The sequence below is a fragment of the Mustela putorius genome, unplaced genomic scaffold (assembly GCF_011764305.1).
Source record: "Mustela putorius furo isolate JIRA1106 unplaced genomic scaffold, ASM1176430v1.1 tig00003850_pilon_pilon_pilon, whole genome shotgun sequence".
Lineage (NCBI taxonomy): Eukaryota > Metazoa > Chordata > Mammalia > Carnivora > Mustelidae > Mustela > Mustela putorius.
Genome location: NW_025422002.1, coordinates 17,749,353 through 17,770,245, shown reverse-complemented (window position 1 = coordinate 17,770,245; position 20,893 = coordinate 17,749,353). Strand labels below are relative to the sequence as shown.

General features: G+C 45.9%; 1 protein-coding gene across 6 annotated transcripts in view; it reads left to right on the top strand.

The window, feature by feature from the left end:
* The window catches only part of CHCHD6 (coiled-coil-helix-coiled-coil-helix domain containing 6), a 244,154-nt gene that overhangs the window by 126,773 nt on the left and 96,488 nt on the right, over positions 1–20,893 (top strand). For 3 of the 6 annotated variants that reach the window (XM_013055310.2, XM_004738703.3, XM_045063398.1), the window contains exon 5: positions 8,500–8,583. The exons of 1 other annotated variant lie outside the window; for it this stretch is intronic. In XM_013055310.2, coding sequence (XP_012910764.1) covers positions 8,500–8,583 — 84 coding nt within the window. Of the gene's footprint in view, positions 1–8,499; positions 8,584–19,489; positions 19,598–20,893 lie in introns of all 6 variants that reach the window. 2 more of the 6 variants (XM_013055290.2, XM_013055304.2) reach the window with 1 other exon arrangement.

The following is a 20,893-nucleotide window of genomic DNA, read 5'->3' as shown; positions in this document are numbered from 1 at the left end:
ATATGTGATGGGATTTTATCCTATATTATCCATGTGGGTCCAATGTAATCTTAAGGGTCTTTATCAAGGAAAGATAGATGTGGGAGATTCAAGGAGGGAGTTGTGATGATGGTAGCAGAGGTCAGAGTGATGTGGAATCATGAGCCAAGAAATGCAGCCTCTAGAAGCTGGAAAGGTAAGGAAATAGATTCTTTCCTAGAGCATCCAGAAATAAACAGCCCTGCCAACACCATGATTTTAGTCAAGTTAAGACTCATTTGGTACTTCTGATCTCTAGAAACAGAGGAAATAGATGTGTGTATTAAGCCACTAAGTTTTTGGTAATTTCTTACAACTGCAAATAGGAAATTAATATAAGGAGTTAAACCTGTTTGTTTAATATGATTATTGATGTGGCTGGATTTAAATCTACCATCTTGATGTTCAATTTCTGTTTGTTCTAGCTGTGTTTTGTTCCTCTGTTCCTACTGTCTTGTAGGGAGAGGGTGGAGGCGAAATCAGTATATTTTAAGAATTCCATTTTATCCTCTCAGCTGACTTTTTATTTGTGACCTTTTTTTGCTTTTTTAGAGGTGGTGCTAGAAATTACTTGTTTTTTCAAACTTATGACAGTCTATGTTAAAAAAATATTCCATTTCTCCAGGAATTATTTAAGAATTCTACAAAAGCATTCTACTTGGGGTTTTTCTGAGCTTCTCAGATCTGTTCTTTGTTGTCTTTAATTAACTTTGGAAAGTTCTTGCCCTTTATCTCTTCATTCTTTTGCCCTGTTTTTCTCTTCTCTTACCTGGACTCCAATTAAATATATGCTGTACCATTTGATGTTGTCCTGTAGGTCTTGGGTGCCCTGTTCAATTTTATTTTTCATGCTTTGTCTCTTTGTGTTTTAATTTGGATAATTTCTAATGACTTGTTTCTAAGTTCACTGATTCTATCTTCTGTCCAGTCTTTTAATAAACCTACGATTTCATGCCATAGCATGCTAGAAATTCATTTTTAGCATTTCCATTTGGTTCTATTTTGTAGTTTTGGGTAGTGTCAGTAAAAATGGTGGAGTAAGGACCTCTGAAAATTCTCCATTCTGTAAAAGCTATGAAAATGCTCAGTCTTTTTTCCCTGAACTAACCAAAGGCTTACAGCAATCTAGGATCATTTGTTCAAGAAAAATGGTGAATCTCAGTAAGAATAGTGATTTTTGTGGCATTTTAAATAGTCTTATCCCCAGTCTCCTTTCCCCAGCTAAGCAGTAACTTTGAAAACCAACAGCCACAATCATAGTAAAAACCAGCAGCCTGACAACCACTGGACAGGGCAGAGAGGGTTAGAATTCTTTAAAGTCCCAAACCTAGAGAGTTGTCATTATTTTTCCTGTCCAGTGGTTCCTGGAAGAACCCACTTGCGAGGCTGTTGTTACTTGACTAGACTCAGATGTTGTCCAGTGGAAACAACCTCTCCCTTGGAGGCATTTTTCAAAAACAACCAGAGGCAACTATTGAGCACATGACTGCTTGAGGAGGGGGATAACAGTTTGGGCAAACGATAGGATAAATCAAAAGCTTAAAAAAAAGAAAAAACACTCACAGGTAAGATCATACTCAATAGTAAAAAACTGAGAGCTTTTCCCCTAAGATGAGGAACAAGACAAAGATGTCCACTGTCACCACTTTTGTTTAACATAGGAAGTGCTAGCTGCTGCAGCAGTTAGACAAGAAAAATAAATAAAAAGCATCCAACTTAGTAAAGAAGTTAAAATTTTCACTATTTACAGATGACATGACATAGAAAACCCTAAAGCCTCATCCAAAAAACTTCTAAAACTGATAAGTAAATTCAGTAAGGTAACAGGATACAAAATCAACATACAGAAACCTGCTGCATTTCTATAACCTTATAATGAACAGAAGAAAGAGAAATTAAGAAAACAGCCCCATTTATAGTTGTGCCAAAAATAATAAAATACCTAGAAATAAACTTAACCAAAGAAGAAAAAAATCTGTACTCCAAAAACTATAAAGCACTGATGAAAGAAATTGAAGATGACATGAACAATTATAAAGATATTCCATGCTCATGGATTGGAAGGACAAATATTGTTAAAATGTCCATACTGCCCACAGCAATCTACACATTTAATGCAATCCCTATCAAAATAACAACATCATTAAAAAAAAAAAAAAGCTAGATAACAAGATGTTCATAGAAGACTTTGAAAAGCTCCAACATATTCCTGGAAATCTAGAAGGCTGGATGAATGTGTAAGGCTGTGCACAAGGAGATCCCAAAGAGTTTTTCACACCTAGATACATCATAACCAAACTATTGAACACCAAAGTCAAAAGGAGAATTCTTGAAAGTAACAGGATAGAAGCAATTCATCACATGCAGGGGATCCTCAATAATTTTAATAGTTTATTTCTCATCATAAATAATGGAGGCCAGAGAGTCCTCATCAATCCCTGTGAAAATTCTCCCTCTTTTCACACATGGGGTCTACCCTTCTCTGTTAGATTCTTTAACATATTGATCATAGTTCTTTCAAAGTCCCTCTGTGTCACTGGTAACATCTGGACCATTGTCACGTCTGATTCCATCGAGTATTTCTTTTTATTGTAGGTCATTATTTTCATGTGTCTATGTGTTTATATTTTTGATGGAATATTCACTCAACCTTTTGTGTAAACAAACAGTATACACTGCAGTATAGATGTCCCGTGAAGGGTTTTCTTTAGTTCTATAAGATTGTTAGTGTGGGGGCTTGGTGTCTTATAATGACATATAGTTAGATTTTCTTTTTCTTTCTTTTATCCGAAGTGAGAATCATTTTCTCTTAAAAAGATGAGATTAATCAATTCACATTTTGTTTTCATTGTCTATTCCCAATTGAGAAATTATAACCTTTGGTGGTTTAAAACAATAAAGATTTACTCTCTCAAAGAGTGTAAATCAGAGATCTGGACACAGCTTACCCAGGTGCCTCTGTCTCAGGGCTGCAGTCTCATCTGAGGGTTCAGGGTGGCTCTGCTTCCATGCTCTCTGATGCTTCTGTGCTCCCTCATGCATCTGTTGGCAGGATTTAGTTCTTCTGGCTGTTGGCTGGAGGTCTCCTTTAGTTCTTTACTGTGTGGGCATCTCCATAGGGCAGCTCACACCATGGAAGCTTGCTTCTTTAAAGTGAGCAAGGGAAAGAGGATGAGAAAGACAAAAATCACTATTTCTTTGCAATTGGAAAGTGACATTCTATCACTTTTTGCCAGATTCTGTTCATTAGAAGTTTGTCATGAGGGGCCACCAAGGTAGCTCAGTTGGTTAAGCCTCAGGCTCTTGGTATGGGCTCAGGTCAAAATCTTAGGGTGGTAAGATGGAGCCCTTTGTCAGCTTGTCAGCTTGCACTGAGCATGGAGCCTGTTTAAGATTCTCTATCTCCCTCTGCCTCTCCCCCACAAGAAGTTTGTCACTAGGTGCAGCCCATACTTAAGGGGAGGGCATCACACAAAGACATGAGTATCAGGACATGGGATCATTGGGGACCATTTCAGAAGCTGTCTACCACATATTTGTTGTGCCAACTGACGTTTAATTTTATTTGGGATTTTCTGTTTATATCTTCTCCTCCTCCCCTCCACCCCAGCTTTCTCCTTATTGCTACATCTTGCTCCCTTCCCCACCTCATTTTACCTGACCTTCCCCTACCATCCCTTGTCTTCTGCTCTAACGTCTGTCTTCCTCCTTCCTCTCTTCTCCCTCCTTCATCTTCCTCCTCCACCTCTTCTTCTCTGCCATCCCTTTTGGCTCTTCTTCTGAAATAGTTATTAGACATTGGTTGGAGTCTGTCAGTTTGTCTTTCAAGTTTTTCAGCTCCTCTTTTGTACATTTTATCTTTATCTTCTGTTGCAACATTCTGGATCACATTTCTGTGCTACTTTTTAATTTTCTAATTTCCACCTTACTGCCCTCCATTTAGGGTTTGTCTTATCCATTTTATTTTTTATTTTGAAGAAATTTAAATTCATAGTATTTACCTGCTTGGGGGTTTTCCTGTTCGCGTTTCGTAATATTTTCTTTTTAAATCAGAAATTCATTTTTTTTTGAGTACCCTAAACATGTATTGTTAAAATCCCTTATTGGGGTGCCTGGGTGGCTTGGTCAGTTAAGCATCTGCCTTAGGCTCAGGTCATGATCTTGGAGTCGCAGGATGGAGCCCCACATCAGGCTCCCTGCTCAGTGGGGAGTCTGTTGCTCCCTATTCCTCTTGGCTCTGCACCCCCATGCTCCCTCTCTCTCTCAAATAAATAAAAACCAAAAAAAAAAAAAAAGTAAAATCCTCTATCAGTTGGAAATTTGAACACTGGCTGAATATTTGATATGTTAAGGAATTAATTTGGTGGGGTATGCAGTGGTACTGTGGTTTGATTTAGGAAAATACAAGCCCCTATCTTTTAGAGAAATATATTGAAGTATGTGCTGGTGAAATGATCTGCTGTAAGAAATTTGGGGGTAGGGAATATAGGTGAAACGAGATTTCCTTTAGTCTATAAATTTTGAAGCTTAGCGATGGCTATCTGGAGTTTTATTAAATTATTCTGTCTTGTGTTTTATTTTTGCATAATAAAAAGTTTTTAAAAATCCTTTGTCATGATGTCCCATAAAATTAATTTCATCTGGAGTGAATTCGTATTCCATTTGCTGATTTTATTGCTGATTTATTTCTAAGCATCACATTTCTTCACATATTTGGGATTTGGTTTGCAGGTGCATTTTGAGTAGGAAGTTTGATTTTTGTCTTGTTTTACTTTGCTTTGTTTTCTCTGTCATTTTTGTTTCTCCCTGCCTAATATTTTTCTGGTGGTCTATACCTGCCACCCACATTCAGGGACACGTGTGACCGTGGCCTTCTGAGGCCCCTCCCTGTGGTGGTACTAGTGCTGCAGAACTGGGACCTGAGCGGGGGACTTGATTCATTTGTAGCCTGGGGCTGAGTGGACTGAAGCTGCAGCCCATGGACTGAACCTCAGCCCTACATGGGAGTCTTCCGGAATTTTTTTGGTCAGCTTCTCATTCCGGGGGAGCCCTGGGTTCCAGGTGGCAAGACTGGCTCCAGTCCTTCTGCTCTATGGGGCAGGCTTTGTTCTGGCTGTCTCCACTGACTCCAGACCCAGAGCCCAGCAGGGCTGTGGCTTCAGCCTCACCTACTGCTTTGCATTCCTGTTCTGTTGGACGTTTTAATCTTGTTTTTGAACCTGGCCATGTCTTTTTGGTCTCCGGTTCTTCTGTTTTATCTCTTCTTGCTATGTGTTTAGAACAGGGAAGATGCATCAAAGTGTGAACTCACTGTGCTCTCTTGACTAGAGGAAGTCCTTGACTAAATCACTGAAGATTCCTTTCAATTCCCCATTCAAAGACTGTAATCCACCAAGTAGATCTTCACAACGGTGATATTTTGCCTTTGTATCAGAGACAGCAAACTTTACTCAGTATTTTTTTTCCCCAGAAGCCTGGCTTGGAAATCTCCTTAGAGAAAATAACAACCCACTACCCCACAAGTTATTCTGCCTGTGGCTTCCCCAACACATATCCCTTTCTAAAATTATCTTATTTTTCTGCACACACATTTGTCTCTCCCACTGGGATCTTCTGATCTCCACGAGAACAGAAACTCTTTCTCTTTTCCCTTTTGTATCCGCAACCCCTTTGCGATAGTGTCTGTCACATGGTAGGCGCCCAATAATGTTCTGATAAATTACTGAATCAGTCAGTGAAGCCTGCCAGTGTCTCCTTAATTCCACGGCCATGCTGCGGGGTGCCTGCTGTGTGGCCTCACGTGTTGGATGATGGCAGCTATGCAGAGTGACCAGGGTATCTGAGGCCCGCCTTCATTCACCCCAGCAGCATTGTGGAGGCCCTGCTCCTGGCCAGGCACTGATAGCCAGGCACTGGTAACACATTCATTGCCACAGCCCCTTTTCCCCTCCTGTCACCGGGTTTCATTATAAATCTCAGAGATGAACGGGGTCAGTGGGTGGTGCCTGTTGGTGGATTGGGCAGAGCCAGTGAAGCTGCCACCTTGCCGGCTCGCTGTGATGGAGGCGAAGGCTTTGGGGATATTCCCAGGCAGGCCAGGCCCTTCTCACAGAGCTTCCTTCACAGGGGGTGAGACAGACTCTAAACAGTTAATCACGTCCTTGCTTGCTATCAGCTTAGTGGTGTTGCTGATTGACATGGCTGTAAAAGGAGAACCCCATATCCTCAGTGTTTCTTTCTGTGTATGAACTGTTTCTCTGTGACCTGAGGAAGCCTCCATGGTTGGGCAGCTTTGCCTGGAGCCTTAGCTCTGCATCCCATTTCTGACACAGACTCCCATGCTGGCTCAGGCCCAGGAACCATGAGCTGAGCATTCCTGAAGCTGCTGCCCAGAGGAAGCAGCCTGATGTGTCCGCGGGAGGGAGGGTAGCCTCCTCATCTACTGTCCCACTGACCTCAAGTGAATGGCAGCAGAAGAGCCTTGTGGCAGTTTTGCTTTCAGTTGTCATCTTTCCGGGTGGCTGGGACTCTTGGCCAGAAGATGGCAAGTCCAGAGTCCCGGGAAATGCTCTTGCACTGGCTGCTTCATTGTGTCAGACCGTTTCTCTTCTGATTGTACCAGGGACGGTGAAGGTTGGGGCCCCAGATGGCTGTGCAGAGCCAGCACGGATTAGCCATGCTCCCATTCCTGGGACACTGCCTAGGCAATCCTGTGAGAAATCCCCAGCATTCAGTGTCACTGTTTGTATTTAGCTTTTCTGAAGTGTTGGCATTCCACAACCATTCCAGAAGCCTTCTTGGCATTTTTAGATCTTCTACAGCAGCTTCAGGAGCCAAGTTTCTGCTCTGTTCTCCTTTCTGCAGGTAAGGGGGACAGACCCAAGAAAAGGATAACAAATTGCTCAAGCCAGTGAATGGTGGGACCAGTAGTAGAGCGTGACTCTCAGATTGTCAGCCGGCACCCAAGCCCTGCCGGCCGGGTCTTCCTGAGCACAGCCAAGTCCGCTAAACCCAAGCCTTTCCTCAGGGAAAGGAGTTGCTGCCACCCTGTGCTTGGCTCTTCATTACTGGACCCCTGCTGGGCTTTAGAAAATTTTTACATCAGGGGAGCAGCATGGCCAATGAAATGGGCTTTCAAAAACATTGATTCTTGTCCTACTCAGTCTTTTTGAACAGCTCAAACCCAAACCCACATACCAACACCATGGTATGGTCTGAAGGAAGCAGTTCAGGACTTGGAGTCTCGGCAGCTTACATCCATGGTTGGCCTCCATCATGGACTAGCTCTGTGCTCTTGGGGTCATGATAATTACATGAAACAGGAGCCTGAAATGGGGCTGGAGCTTACTGGGCCCTTCCATGGGGTGGACAGGGATCAGAGGGCATTACTTCTCGGCACGAGCACTGAGCCAGCCCTCTGGGCTTCTCAGATCCTGCGTGGGGTCAGGCCTTGAGGCTGTATCCTGCAGAGGTCCTGAGAGGCTCCAGGGCCATGGGTGTCCCAGACAGCAGGACACTGCTAGGATGCAGTATCCCTTGCTGGAGGCCTGCTGTGACCCCACCCATTTCTGTAGGAGTTTCCATACAGTCCTGTGGGTCAGGCACTTTTGCTTTAAGCTTGTATATGGTACCCATGTAAGCTGGAACTCACTCACCCAACTAGTTAAGGGTGGGCAGGTTCAACCACAAGTGTGCTAGCTCCAGGTTGCTTGCCCTGGTTAGCCAAGCCCCTCAGCCTAACTGTAACCTTCGGGAGGGGGTTTGTCCTCAGCCATGTGCACCAGCCATTCTGTTTGTTCCCTGTTGGGTGGGCTGTTCTCTCCAGCTGTAGGGTTCTGGGGTTCTGACACTGCTCACCTTTTGGATATCTGACCCCTGAAGCAGAGAGTTTACCTCTCCAGAAGAAGGGCAGTCTGGTATCCCCGTCTCTGGGACCTCATGCATGAGTCTGTGGCATGGTCTGGTGCCAGGGTGAGAACTCTGTGGCCAGGGGACAGCTCTGGCCCTTCTAGGCTGTGTGGCCTGGAGGCAGTGCAGTTCTGTGGTCAGGCCCTGCACCTGCTGGGGCTCAAACCCTAGTTCCTTCCTCATACCTGTGATCTGAGATAGTCACTTAGCCTCTCCATTTCTTCACCTATGGGGACATCATAATACTCCTGCCTACCTTTCCAGGGTGTTTTGAGGGTCAAGTGAGAAATTCTGTGGGAAGCCCTTGGACCAGTACTTGGCACATGGTCAGCACTCCATAAATGTGAGTGCTGGCCTTCTGTGAAATGACTCCAGCAGCTACCCACCTCGAAGCCCTCTGGTGGAAACTAAGCACTTCAGGGTACGTAAGTGGTCTAGCATAGGTTTTCAACTCATGATTCTGCTTCTCACAAGGCCAGTGCCTCTGTGAACAGAACCCTCTTGGTTTCTCCCCAGAGCTCACACTCAGCCCAGCTGTTGCCGCTAACGTGGGCTTTGTTCTCTTCAAACTAGGCCAGGGAGCTGGAGAGCCGGGAGGCAGAGCTGAGCCGCCGTGACACCTTCTGTAAGGAGCAGCTGGGGCGCATTGAGAGGAAGGTAAGGCTCCTGTCAGCCGCCTTTGGGAGCCAGGTCCTGAAATCCCCTGACCAGAGTCCACTGCCGCCGTTTGGGAGAGAGGAGCCTGCACTCCCGGTTCCCCTGGTCGCCCCAGCAGCCAGTCCCCTGCTGTGGACCTGCCCTCCTGTGCCTGGCAAACACCACACCCCCACCCTTTCTACAAGTTGTCTTCACAGAGATAATTGGTTTTTAATTGGCCCGCTTTTTGTGAATGCGGCTGGCTGTGCTATAGTTCCCTTTTAGAAAAAAAAAATCACTTTCACCACAGGGCGGTGCTGAGACCTAGCCTACCTTTCTGACTTTAGTTAAGCTGCATTGGATAAAAATAATAATAACGTGAAGTCTTGCTGTACAAATATATTAAAGTTGTATTATTGATTTTCTCCTGGGAGTCGGGGAGATCAAAGTGCACCATGGCTACACACTCCCTACTTTCCTAGGATAAGCCTTTGAAATGAATGAGATTGAAAGACATAGCATCATTCCCTTTTTTTCTTTTCTTTTTTTTTTTTAACGCCTACAACGACTCTTGAAAATTCATTTGGTAACTTGCTTACTTTGGGGGGGGGCTTAATTTGTTGATCATGACAGATTTTTTCAAAGAAACGGCTTAAAACATGGAAGGAGATGGTTGGGAGGTTTAAAAAAAATTGTTCTTCCTCCTGCCTGTGACTGCATGCCAGGCAGCCTGAGCCATCAGCTTATTGCAGGCAAATCTTTATGAATAGTTTGTCACTCTTTGGAGCTTTGAAATTGACAGTTTGCCTGAGGGGCTTGATTTCCGTAGGGGTTTTCTCCTATGGCATGGCACAGGGGAGGCTGATGGAAACGTGGATTTCTGGATTTCCAGGCCTTGGGGACAGGAGGGATGCTCCTTCTCGCTCCCGGGACACTCCGGTCCACCTCCTATAGGGTGTTTAGGCGACACCAGAATTGTCTTGTGAATACGCAGCACTGCCCACTGGTGAAGCATTGTCCTGAAGGTCAGCAGGGTACCCCAAGCCACTTACAGAGGTGGTCCTTAACAAGGAGAGGTTTCTTGGAACAGCCTCCTGCCTAGGTTTGACTGTAGCTGTAATGACAAGGATTGTGATTTGAGATCCTGGAAAAGGGTAAAAACATTCCACAAGCCATAGCTCTAATTATCACAGTTGCCCATATGTTCATGAGCGCAGATTTTTTTGTGTGTTGTTATGTGTGCAGTTCTGCGGTCTCCTGCTGCGCTCCTCTTGCTTTTCCCTCTCTTGGTTTGACTCCTGGAAGCATGTGTGCATATGTCTGCTTGGAGTGAAGGGTAGAAGCCTTACAGTGCTTTTTTTGATTTTGGGGGTGTTTTGTTGTTGTTGTTGTTGTTTTGTCTCAAATCTGTTCCCCTTGTCACTCTCCTTTCTCATCCCCACTGTGGCTCTCCTCCTTCTGCCCAGTTCTCTGCTGAAAGAAGGAGATTCTCCTGGATGAGTCCTTCCTTCTCATCTGTTCTTCCCCTTCATCCTACAGGGAAGCCTCAACTCCTTCCATACACAGATGTGCGCTTTTTCTAAAATGAGGTTTTCTACATGATCGTGAAGTTATTGAATGCTTCCAGAAGGAGGTGCAAAAACATGATCACCTGCCTGACTCTTACATACTAGGATTTTGCTGGATAACATACAGAAGGAAAGCACCTCCAACATCCCGGGAACTAGAGATTGGTGAGGGAGATGGAGTGAGGGGGGTGGAGGGGAAGGGGCAGCACTGAAGAAGGGGGAGCAAAGAGGCACCATCCTAAGCCTTAATCGTACCAGTCTTGAGAAAGGTTTTCCATCTTCTCCGTGGATAATTTTAGTCCCGTAATGGTTGGGAAGATGAAGAACATGGCATCCGACAGTCTTTTTTATTAGCTGTTGCTTTTATATAATTCTGCTTTCATTTGTTGAATACTCTCAGACCTTGACATTTTCAGCTTCTGTACACACAGCTTAAGGGCCTTCCAATCAGAAGCCTCCTTTCTTTTCTTTTTTTTCCTATTTCCTCTTAAGTTTAGAATTTGATGGTGGAAACCTGTTCTAGGGGTAACTTGGAACAGCTGCTGAATCATCGTCGACCATCCAAAATAGTTGAGAGTGTGGTTAGGGGCCAGGAAAGGTTGGGATGGGGGTCACAGAGGCCTGGGCTCATGGGGGCGCCATGCTGTGTCCACTTGCTTCTCAGCTGGAACCCTGCTGCCCTTCTGCCTGGAGGACACTGTTTTCGAGTGCTGGTCCACTGTGATTGGCAGGTAGGGAAGTCCTGTGCAGAATCCAGACTCATTTTTAAGGGGGAGGAGACATCTTGACCCCTTTGTACTACAGTATTTATTCCCTAGATGATTATTCCTGAGTGTGGAAATCATATTTTGTAGGGCTCCTATGCTTTATAATCTTCCTGAGTAATTGTTCCTCACGCCCACACTGCAAGATCTAAGTGAGGAGTGTTTTTCCTTTCATCACAGAGAGCAGTGAGCTGCTGGGGGTGCTGGGGCCTGGTGAGTGTCTTATGGCACCTGGGAGCGAACCCCAGACATGGTGTTGACACGCAAGCTGTGGGCCAGGAGAAGCACCTGCTCACCCTGGCCCAGGGCCCACATGCGGCTCTGCACCCCTGCCCTCTGTGGCCACACTGTGCCTCCTCATGTCTCCGTTTCTTTGTCTGTAAAATGGAGATGCGGGTGCCTAAGGCACCTGCATGTTAGAGGAGTTAATGACTGAAAGGTTTTGGCATGGGCCAGTGCCTAGCAAGAGCTGGCTCCTCTCTCTAGTGTGCAGTGGTTACTGGCGATTGTCTTTCAAGTCCTAACACTTCAGGTTTGGATTAATGGGTGAATGTGTGCACACATGCACGGATGTATGCGTGCTGAGATAGATTTTATCATCAGTGGGTGGCTGCTCTCTGGGATGCAGAAGCCTCCTCTCTGGGCTTCACTGGGCTTTTCTCATGTGTTTCTCACATGCCTGATAGTCTTAGAAGACAGGGCCATTTTCCATTTCTGTATGTTGGGTGTAGGGTCCAGGAGGTGAAACTGTGTACCACCTTGACTGTCAGAGGCATGGCTGCTGAACCTCTTGCCAACTTAACTGGCCTCCCAGAGCCTTTGCTCAGCTGCTCTCTGTGGTTTCCTATAGGAAACTGAAGAACTGGGAGTGGACTTCACCCGTACTCCCCTTGGATTCTGCTATCTTGTGCTATGGGTTACTTGTGCCCCATCAGAACCAGCAGTGTCTACCATCTTCTGGTAGAAAGAAGCCCAGGTGCCAGGTGGCTCTGAACCTGACAGTCATTGAGCTGGCCAAGAGTATGTCTTCTGCCCTCAACCACAGAGCCAAGTCGGGGAGATGGTGGAGAACGAGCCGGCGATAGAGTCCTAGTTCAGCCTCAATAATTTTCCAGCCTTCTGACTCTGGGCAAGTAATGGGAGTTCTAAAGCCTCAGCTTTCTTATCTTTGGAACGGGAATTTGAAGACTAACATGCCAATTGTTTGGAGGATGAGTGGTCATTTGTGTACGAGTGTCTGATGTAGAAGTATTCAGTTCTTTCATGTCATTTCTATCCTTTTTCCCCTTCTTTAATAAATGCATAGCCATTCACTAATTCCATATTCATTTAATTCCACTCAGTGCCTAGAGATAGCTCCAACAGTTGTGGTTCCTGCATCAGGGAATTCACGGCACAGTTTGGGAGGGGAGGGAGAGGTGAGGAATAGGACCCCAGGTGGGAGGATGCCTGAGTGCCGGCTTCCCGTGACTAAACATGCCAGCCCTATAAAAATGGTCTCACCTGGGCGCCTGGGTGGCTCAGTGGGTTAAGCTGCTGCCTTCGGCTCAGGTCATGATCTCAGAGTCCTGGGATCGAGTCCTGCATCGGGCTCTCTGCTCAGCAGAGAGCCTGCTTCCCTCTCTCTCTCTCTCTGCCTGCCTCTCCATCTACTTGTGATTTCTCTCTGTCAAATAAATAAATAAAATCTTTAAAAAAAAAAAATGGTCTCACCTTTTCCAAACTCAGCAACTGCAAAGTGGGGAGGGCATTTTGGGGGTCTAGCGTTACTGACTGGAGGCAGGGAGAAAGGAAGAACTTGAGAAGTATGTGGGTTCTTCCTGGATCTTAGGCTCTTTACTCCAGAGTGTAAATCTTTGTTTCTGCTCCCATTGGGTGCACATGTCATCCCAACATTGATATGTGAACAGTCAGCCCCTTTCCCATTTTTTCCTCTTTGCTTCTACTCTGGCTTTCTTTATTTAAGGAACAACTGTCATGTGATCCTGCCAAGCCTGCAGCTTTCTCAGTGACAGCACTAAACAGCCCCCTGCCTGGTGTCCCTGGGAGTGTCAGTCAGAGTCTGTTCAGGAAAACATGAGCTGCTCTAGGGTGCAGAGGAAGAGGAGTTAAATACGGAGGCTCCTGCTTTACAAGAGAAGGTGGCCCGCTGGTCGGGACCATGTGCACAGGGCCCGGCCTCACACATGTCAAGGAAATGCAGTCACAGCCATAAGGTGACACCATTACATGCTCAGTAGAATGGTTAGCACGGGGAGATGGACACCACCAGGTGGTAGCAAGGCCGTGGTTAACCCAAGCCCTCACACACTGCTGGCAGGGGGCTACATTGGAGAAGCCACCTTAAAAAACTGTTCACCATTGTCTGTTAAAGCTGAACACAGGCATACCATACCCTATGACATGGCTGTTCTGTGCCCAACAGAAATGTGTCCGTTTGTTCCCCGAAAACCCAAACAAAAACCTTGGGGTGTTCATTGCAGGATCATTCACAGTCGCCGCTAGGATGTCAACAGGGAAATAGGTAAATCATGGCATCATCATAGTGGAGGCCTGGACAGGCATGACAATGAGCAGGCTGTGGCCACAGGCAGCGATGTTGGTGACTGTCCCCAACGGAACGTTAAGCAGGAAGGCCAGAAAAGAATACATGTACATTGGAGAGACATATCACATGCAGTTCAACACAGTGGAACTAATCTGCGGTGGTGGAGAGTGGAGTAGTGGTTACCTTTGGGGGGAGTAATGAAGAAAATATGTAGGGGTAGGGTAAATATGTGGGGTAGGATCAAGTTCCCTTTCTTGATGTGGGTGTGAGTTCCACAGGTGGATTCAGGGGTGAGAATTCATCAAGCTGTGCTGGGAGGTTTTGTGCTTTTCTATTTAATGCAAAGTTGAATGCAGCTGAGGAAGGCAGGCCTGCCTTTAGGCACCCATCTTATCACCTGCTGCCCCCTCTCCGCACTTCCCTAGGCCCTGTGCCCCTTGTGTGTTCTAGCACTTGCTACACTACCATGTGGTTGTTGGCATCTGTGACTGTTTCCCCTTCCAGGCTGTGAAGGCCTGGGAGCTCAAAGTCCTTGCTGGTCTGATTCATCAGGGGTGATTCATCACTAAGGGCTGGGGATGCAGTGTCTGCCATAGAATAGGCACCCAGTAGATGTTAGCAGGAATAAAGAAAGGAAAGTGTGTATGCACAAGCAGGAAACAGTGACGCAGTGGAGGTTCTGGGAGAGGGAGAAGACTTCGTGGTGGAAGCTGTGTTTGGAGAATGAGCAGGATGGAGGCAGGACGTGAAGAAGGTGGGGCTTCTGGACAGAGACCCCAGCCCAGGTGCTCCCATGTGACTGTTGGCAGTGGGTGGGGAAGCTATAAAAATAGATTAGAGTCACATCTTGAAGGACCCAGATGGCTGGCTAACAACTGTAGCCCTCCTTTAGGATAATGTTGGGAGTTCTTGAAGAGAGCTGTCAGCTGGAGAAAGAGTTGCATTTGAATGTCCGGAAGAATAATGGTGCCATTAGGAGAAAGAGAAAAATTCAGGTGAGCCATGGCACTTGGGGAAGGTCGTGAGTTTAATTTCAGACCTGCACATATGAGGTGGAGATGGCCAGCAGGTGATTGAGAGTGTCAGACATGGAGTTCCGCGTCCCACAAGATGACAGCCACCGCGATGTTATGAGCATCTGCTATGTGCCAGGCTCTTTTACATAAATTATCGCTAATCCTTGCAGCAACCCTGCAAGGTAGATTATATTACACATTTTACAAATGAAGAAACTGGGAATCAGGTTAAATGAGCTGCCAGAAACCATGCAGCTGATGGATGAAGTCAGAGCCCCTAAGTCTCTGCCGTTCCCACCATGCCACGCTACCTCCTGAATCAGTTTAGGAAGAAAGATTTGAGAGAAGGTGGTCAGCAGTGCCAAATGCTGCGGGCCAGGGTAGGGCTAGAGGAGAAGCCTCTTGATTGTGCTTTGAAGGACATGTGAGTTGCGTTGAGAGAGCCTTTCCAGTATTGACGTGGAGACTGAAGCTGGATGTGGGGTTAGGGCTGCAGTAAGTGTGGAAAGTTGAGGAAGCAGGTATAGACCACTCTCTCAAGAAGTTTCCTCAAAGAGAGAACACTGGGAGCGACTGGGTGGCTCAGTCGTTAACTGTCTGCCTTTGGCTCAGGTCATGATCCGAGCGTCCTGGGATTGAGTCCCACATTGGGCTCCCTGCTCTGTGGGAAGCCTGCTTCTCCCTCTCCCACTCCCCCTGTTTGTATTCCCTCTCTTGCTCGGTCTCCCTCTGTCAAATAAATAAAGTCTTTTAAAAAGAGAGGGAGAGAGAGAACATTGGTGGTTGAAGAGGGAATGATTTGATCATATTTATGGGAGGAGGAGAATTCATAATGTGTCCCTGAGGGGTCCAGTGGAAGGTAGGTCCCCAAGGGAGTGAGAGGGCATGCAATGGTAAGGGCTGCTTTCACTGGGGAGAGTCAGCCTCTGACTCTGGAGGTGGAGTGACTTCCAGCCATACGGTGAGTGGGTGGTATGTCTTGTTGGAAGAAATGCTGACCGCTGAGTGCTCTGAGTGGCCAGCAGGCATTTCTCCTGAGTGTGGGGAGGCTTGCTTTGTGTCAGCTCAGTGTTGGTACCAGAGGCAGGCAGGGGCTCACCACTTAGGATGCAAGACTGTGGCATGGCAAGTGGTCCCAGAGTGACATGCCTGCAGGGAGAGGCGCCAGAGCAGTGGGAATTTAGAAGAGGGAACAGATAACAGTGACCTAAAAGCAGTGCTGCAAGAAATTCGCCCAAGTGGGGAAGGAGCCCACTCCTGATCACTGTGAAGAACAGTTCTACACCCAACAGCTCCGAGCCCAGGAGACTTTTGAAGATTATTGAGTCCAGAAGTTCTTCTGCAGGTGGCTAAAGAAGGACACCTGTACACCTGTTACCCAGCTAGTACCACTTTTTCCTAAGGGTATCAGCATAAAAATGGCCATTTTGTGTGTTCTCAACAGTGTACTAGAAGTTGTAAGTGAAAGAACATACTGCTTGGAGATTTAGGACAGCCTTTCTTAGTGAGAATGCGCTTTTTATACCTGTGCTGGTGGGACCCGGGTCTTTTGAAGGGAAACAAAGAAATTGAGAACCATTGATCCAATCCAATTATTTTCACAGATAAGAAAAGGCCCTAAGGCAGCTAAATGGTTTGAGAATCACTTGGTGTGGCTGCAAGCACTGGGTTTTTAATCTGGAGGGACCCGGGTTTGAATTACAACTTCACCACCCACTGGCTTTATAGGCAAGATCAAGTCACTTAAGCCCTGGAACCTTGGGAGTCTTCATCTTTACAATGGGGACAGTAGTAATTACATTTTCACCATAATAAAGGACGTGACATAGGACCTAGTCCGTTGTAATACAACTGTGGTATAAATGGTACCTGCCATTACTGTTACCAGCCAAATCTAATGAGATAACTGCTGTTGCTCCCATTGTCTCCAGAGGTCATATAGCTAATTAATAATATACCAGGACTCTGGTCCCTTGCAGCTGTGTCTGTGAGTCTTAGTTTTTCCACCATAGAGAGTTAATCACAGGCTCTAGGGCTGGATGCCGTTCAATCTTGGGTTCTGCCACCACCACTGGCTCCTCCACCAGCTCCGCTCCCACTGCCTCCTGGTCCCACATTCCCCGTATCTACTCTGCACATTCCTTCTCGTCTGTTTGCTAACGGTGTGTTTCTGTACCTCATAGTCTCATCTTTATGGAAATGCTCTCTTTATCTCACACTAACCTGTGAGGTGAGGAGGGAGCAGAGACTACCACCTCTGCTGGGTATGTGAAGTGACTGTGGCTTTCCTGGAAGAGATGTCTGCGCCAGGGGCCCCGCGGACAGGCTGCACTACTCCTTGCTGCTGCCTGTGGTGCCTGAGTTGTGTCGCTTAGGTGTGGGTGGGGAGGAGTGTTCATGGTAGATGGGACCGAGGATCCTCAGAGAGGTTAAGGGATGGCACAGGGTTTCACAGCCCTTCAACTCCGGGTCCAAGATTTAGGTCTTCCTGAATCCATGTCTATAAAGCAGCAACAGGAGTTCTCATCTTGCAGGGTGGTTTGGGGAGTTAAAGGCACTGATAGCATATTGCTATAAAACTGTCTATCTCTGAGGCTGGCTTTCTCGGTGCTCCATAGCTAACATTTGCTGACCATTTCTTCTGCGCAAAGCACTGGCCAGACACCTCACCTGAAATGCCTCCTTAGGCCTGCACAGTGACCCAGTGAGCTGAGCGATAAAATGACAGCTGATCTTGTGTGAATCCTTGCTGTCAAAGGGCCAGCTGTGTCCCAAACGCATCACATGTTTTCATTTATCACATCTGCAAGGCAGTCCCATAGGGTAGGAACGCTGCCATCCCCTTTGTATAGGAAAAGAAACAGGTTTGAAATGGGCAGCAGTGGTCACGTGACTGATTTGGGATCACAGCCCTCAGTTTGCTGTCGGTGGGCCCAGGCAGCCTAAATGCAAGGGTCAGTTGTTCATCAGTCAGCCACCCCGGGCAGCTGCTCAGAGTACTCTTTGAAACTGTATTAAAACAGGGCACCTGAGTGGCTCAGTTGGTTAAGCATTTGCCTTCAGCTCAGGTCACGATCCCAGGGTCTTGTTCTTGGGGTCAAGTCCTGCATCAGGCTCCTTGCTCAGCAGGGAGTCTCCTTTTTTCCTCTATCCCATCCCTCTGTTCATGCACTCTCTTTCTCTCATGTTCTCTCCCCCTCAAATAAATTTTAAAAATCTTAAAAAGAAACTGTATTAAAATGATCTACGATGGGGGTGCCTCGGTGGCTCAGTTGGTTAAGCTTCCAGCTCTTGGTTTGGGCTCAGGTCATGATTTCAGAGTTGTGACATCAAGCCCCATGTGGACTTCCATTCTCAGCAGGAAGTCTGCTTGGGATTCCAGCATTTTACCTCTCCCTCTGAACCTTCCCTCTGCTCAGGTTCACACATACACTCTCTCTGTGTCTCTTTCTCAAATAAATAGATAAAATCTTTAAAAAATAAATCTGTATTTATATTAACATATATAAATATATATATTTATATAAATGATTTATATAAATATATATAAATTAATATATATAAATCTGAATTTATATTAAGCAGAACAGTAGAATAGTATAATTAACCTCTCTGTGCCTGTCCCCCAAACTTAACAATTTTGCCACATTTTGCTCATGTTTATTTCTTTTTCCTCTTTTGTTCTTTGCTTTGAAGCAACTCCCTGTGACCATGACATTTCCCACTACATACTTCAGGATGTGTCTCTGAAAAATACAGACATTCTGTTACATAACTACAATATTGTTTTCTTGCCTCAGAGAATTAACATTGACTTCCCTGATTTCCTCAAAAATACCTTTTCCCCGTGTTTTTGTCTGTGCTTGTTTGTTGCGGCTATAAGCCAGGATTCACTGGAGTTGCAATGTTAAAATTGGTTCTTAGGCTTTCAAATCTTTTGTCACTCAGAACAGACCCTACCCCCTTTTTTTATGCCAGCAACTTGTTGCAAAAACTCCTCAGGTTTATATTCTCATCTTTCTTCTTCATGGTGTGGAACCTGGTCCAGAGAAGGAAAGAGCCAGCTGCATACCTCATTGGGAGGCAAAATGATCAGGGGTGGGGGCAGAGGAGGGAACCTCGGTGGTTAAGTCACTGTTAACAGCTGCGGATTTATGTTGCTCCCTCCATGACTGTTGCTAGGGTCCTTTTAAGCTCGGGCTCAATCTCTGTCTCCTCTTGAAGTGGTTTCTGCACCATTTCTGGTAGTAGTGGCATTAACATGCAGCACTTCCTGCACCGTGGTTATTGTCTGTTGGTTTTCCCAAGGCGCATTTAGTCTCCTAAATAGGTCCTTACAGCTTGAAGAGCCAGAAGTGCCTGTCCATCATGTATTCGGGTTACCACCTATCCCTGCTAGAAAAGACCCAGTTAAACAAATAATTCTAATTAAATAGGCACTCTGCAGCCTCTCTCTTTCCTTTCCTTCTAGGCTCTTCCCTTCCTCGTTTTGATCAGCTTGATTGGATCAGGTGAATGCCTTTGGCCTTTCCTTCAGCCCTTGGCTGTGAAGATGGTGGGATGCTGCAAACAGAGTCCAAGGTTACCCTTTGATCTCTCCCTCTTGGTGCTCTGCCCATCCCACTGTCCTGGTGACCAAGTCCTGTCCCGGTTACTGAGCTCATAGCTCCTGTTCTTTGTCCTCCTGCCACAATGGTGGCCCCTTGCTCCTCTCTCTCTTGAACTGAAGCCATCATCTCCCCAGTGGTATCTTTTTACCAGATTCTCCACCTATGATCTGCTATCTCCTTATTGCAGGAAGACCATTTCTAAAGCCTATCAACACCTCACTGATGCATTCAGAAGAAGGCTGGGATTCCTGAGCCGGGCCGCAGGGCTTTGTGGTCTGGGTCTTGGCTGCATGTCCACCTGGCATGCTCGGGCCACATGGCCTCTTTCCTGACATTAGGATCACCCTAGAGGCCTTCTTTGACCACTTCCTGCTGCTCCTTCTGTGCAGGGCTGCCACCTAACTCACTGTTTTGTCCCCAGAGCAGACTCAGTGCCCGAGAGACAGAGATGTCTGACATGGTGGCTCAGCAATCAGGACAGAAGACAGCCCACAGCAGTCAGCAGCACTTTGGGCTTAGGTGCATGGCAGTAAGTGGAGGTGGTTCTTGGAGTATAACCGCATGGCGTGGGGTGCTGGCAGGGAAACCAGACCTCTGTTATAAAAACCCTGCTTTGGTGTTTGGCATCGAGGGAATTACCCAGTTGTCTGCTTGGAGCCTATCTGGCTGTGGGGCATCACTGCCCTTTTAAAAAATTGCTTATTCTTTCTTTCTTTTCTCTCTTTCCTTCCTTCCTTCCTCTACTCTTTTGAGGAGGGGGGAGAGACAGAGGGAAAGAGAGAGAGAGAGAGAGTCTTAAGCATACTCCACACCCAGTGCAGAGGCTGATGCAGGGCTCAATCTCATGACCCTAAGATCATGACCTGAGCCGAAATCTAGAGTTGGATGCTTAACCCACTGAGCTTATACTGACTTCTTAAGTAGCAGGTGTTCACAGTAGAAAAACCAAAAATTTCATATAAGCCCAAAGAATAAAATCAAATTTGCCAAATAGATTGTTTAGAGAGGTAATATTGTTAGCACCTTGGTAGACACTGCCAAAACCTGTTTCTGTTATGGTAATATTGGCTATGTTATAATACTGTTGACCCTTGAATAGCATGGGTTTAAACTGTATTGGCCCCTTAATACACAGATTTTCTCCTGTACAGTATGGTAAATGTATTTTCTTTATGATTTTCTCAACAACATTTTTTTAAAATTTACTTTATTGTGAACGTATAAAGCATATAACATACAACGTATGTGTTCATCAACTGTGTTATCGGTATGGCTTCAGGTTAATAATAGGATACTAGTAGTTAAGTTTTTGGGTAGTGGAAAATTTACACATGGATTTTCAACTCTGGAGGAGGAGGGGGTCATCACTACCTAAACTCCGCATAGTTCAGGGGTCACCTGTATTTGCAAAAATGGGAACATAACCATGATGCTCTTTGGTAACCATTTTGAAACAGTCTATTCTGAACCATTTTTCCACATCAAACCTATTTCTACACTTAATTAGTTGTGTACTACTCCTTGTTATGAACGTGCCATAATCTATTCTTCGATCACTGCATTGTTACATTGCTTTAGGCTTTTCCTATTAGGAAAAAAAAGGGGGGCTTATCCTTATAAGCTACCTGAATTCAGCTTTTTTCTCAGGAAAAATGTTTAGAATTACAGTTGCTGAGCCCAAAGGATAGGCTTGGCGGCTACACCTTGCCGGACTGCCGTGCAGCAGGGGTAGTAACAATGCACACTTCTTTCTGCAATACATAATGGCACCAGCCTCCTTTCCTTCAGCAACATGGGCTCTTTTCCTTTTTCTTTTTAAAATTAA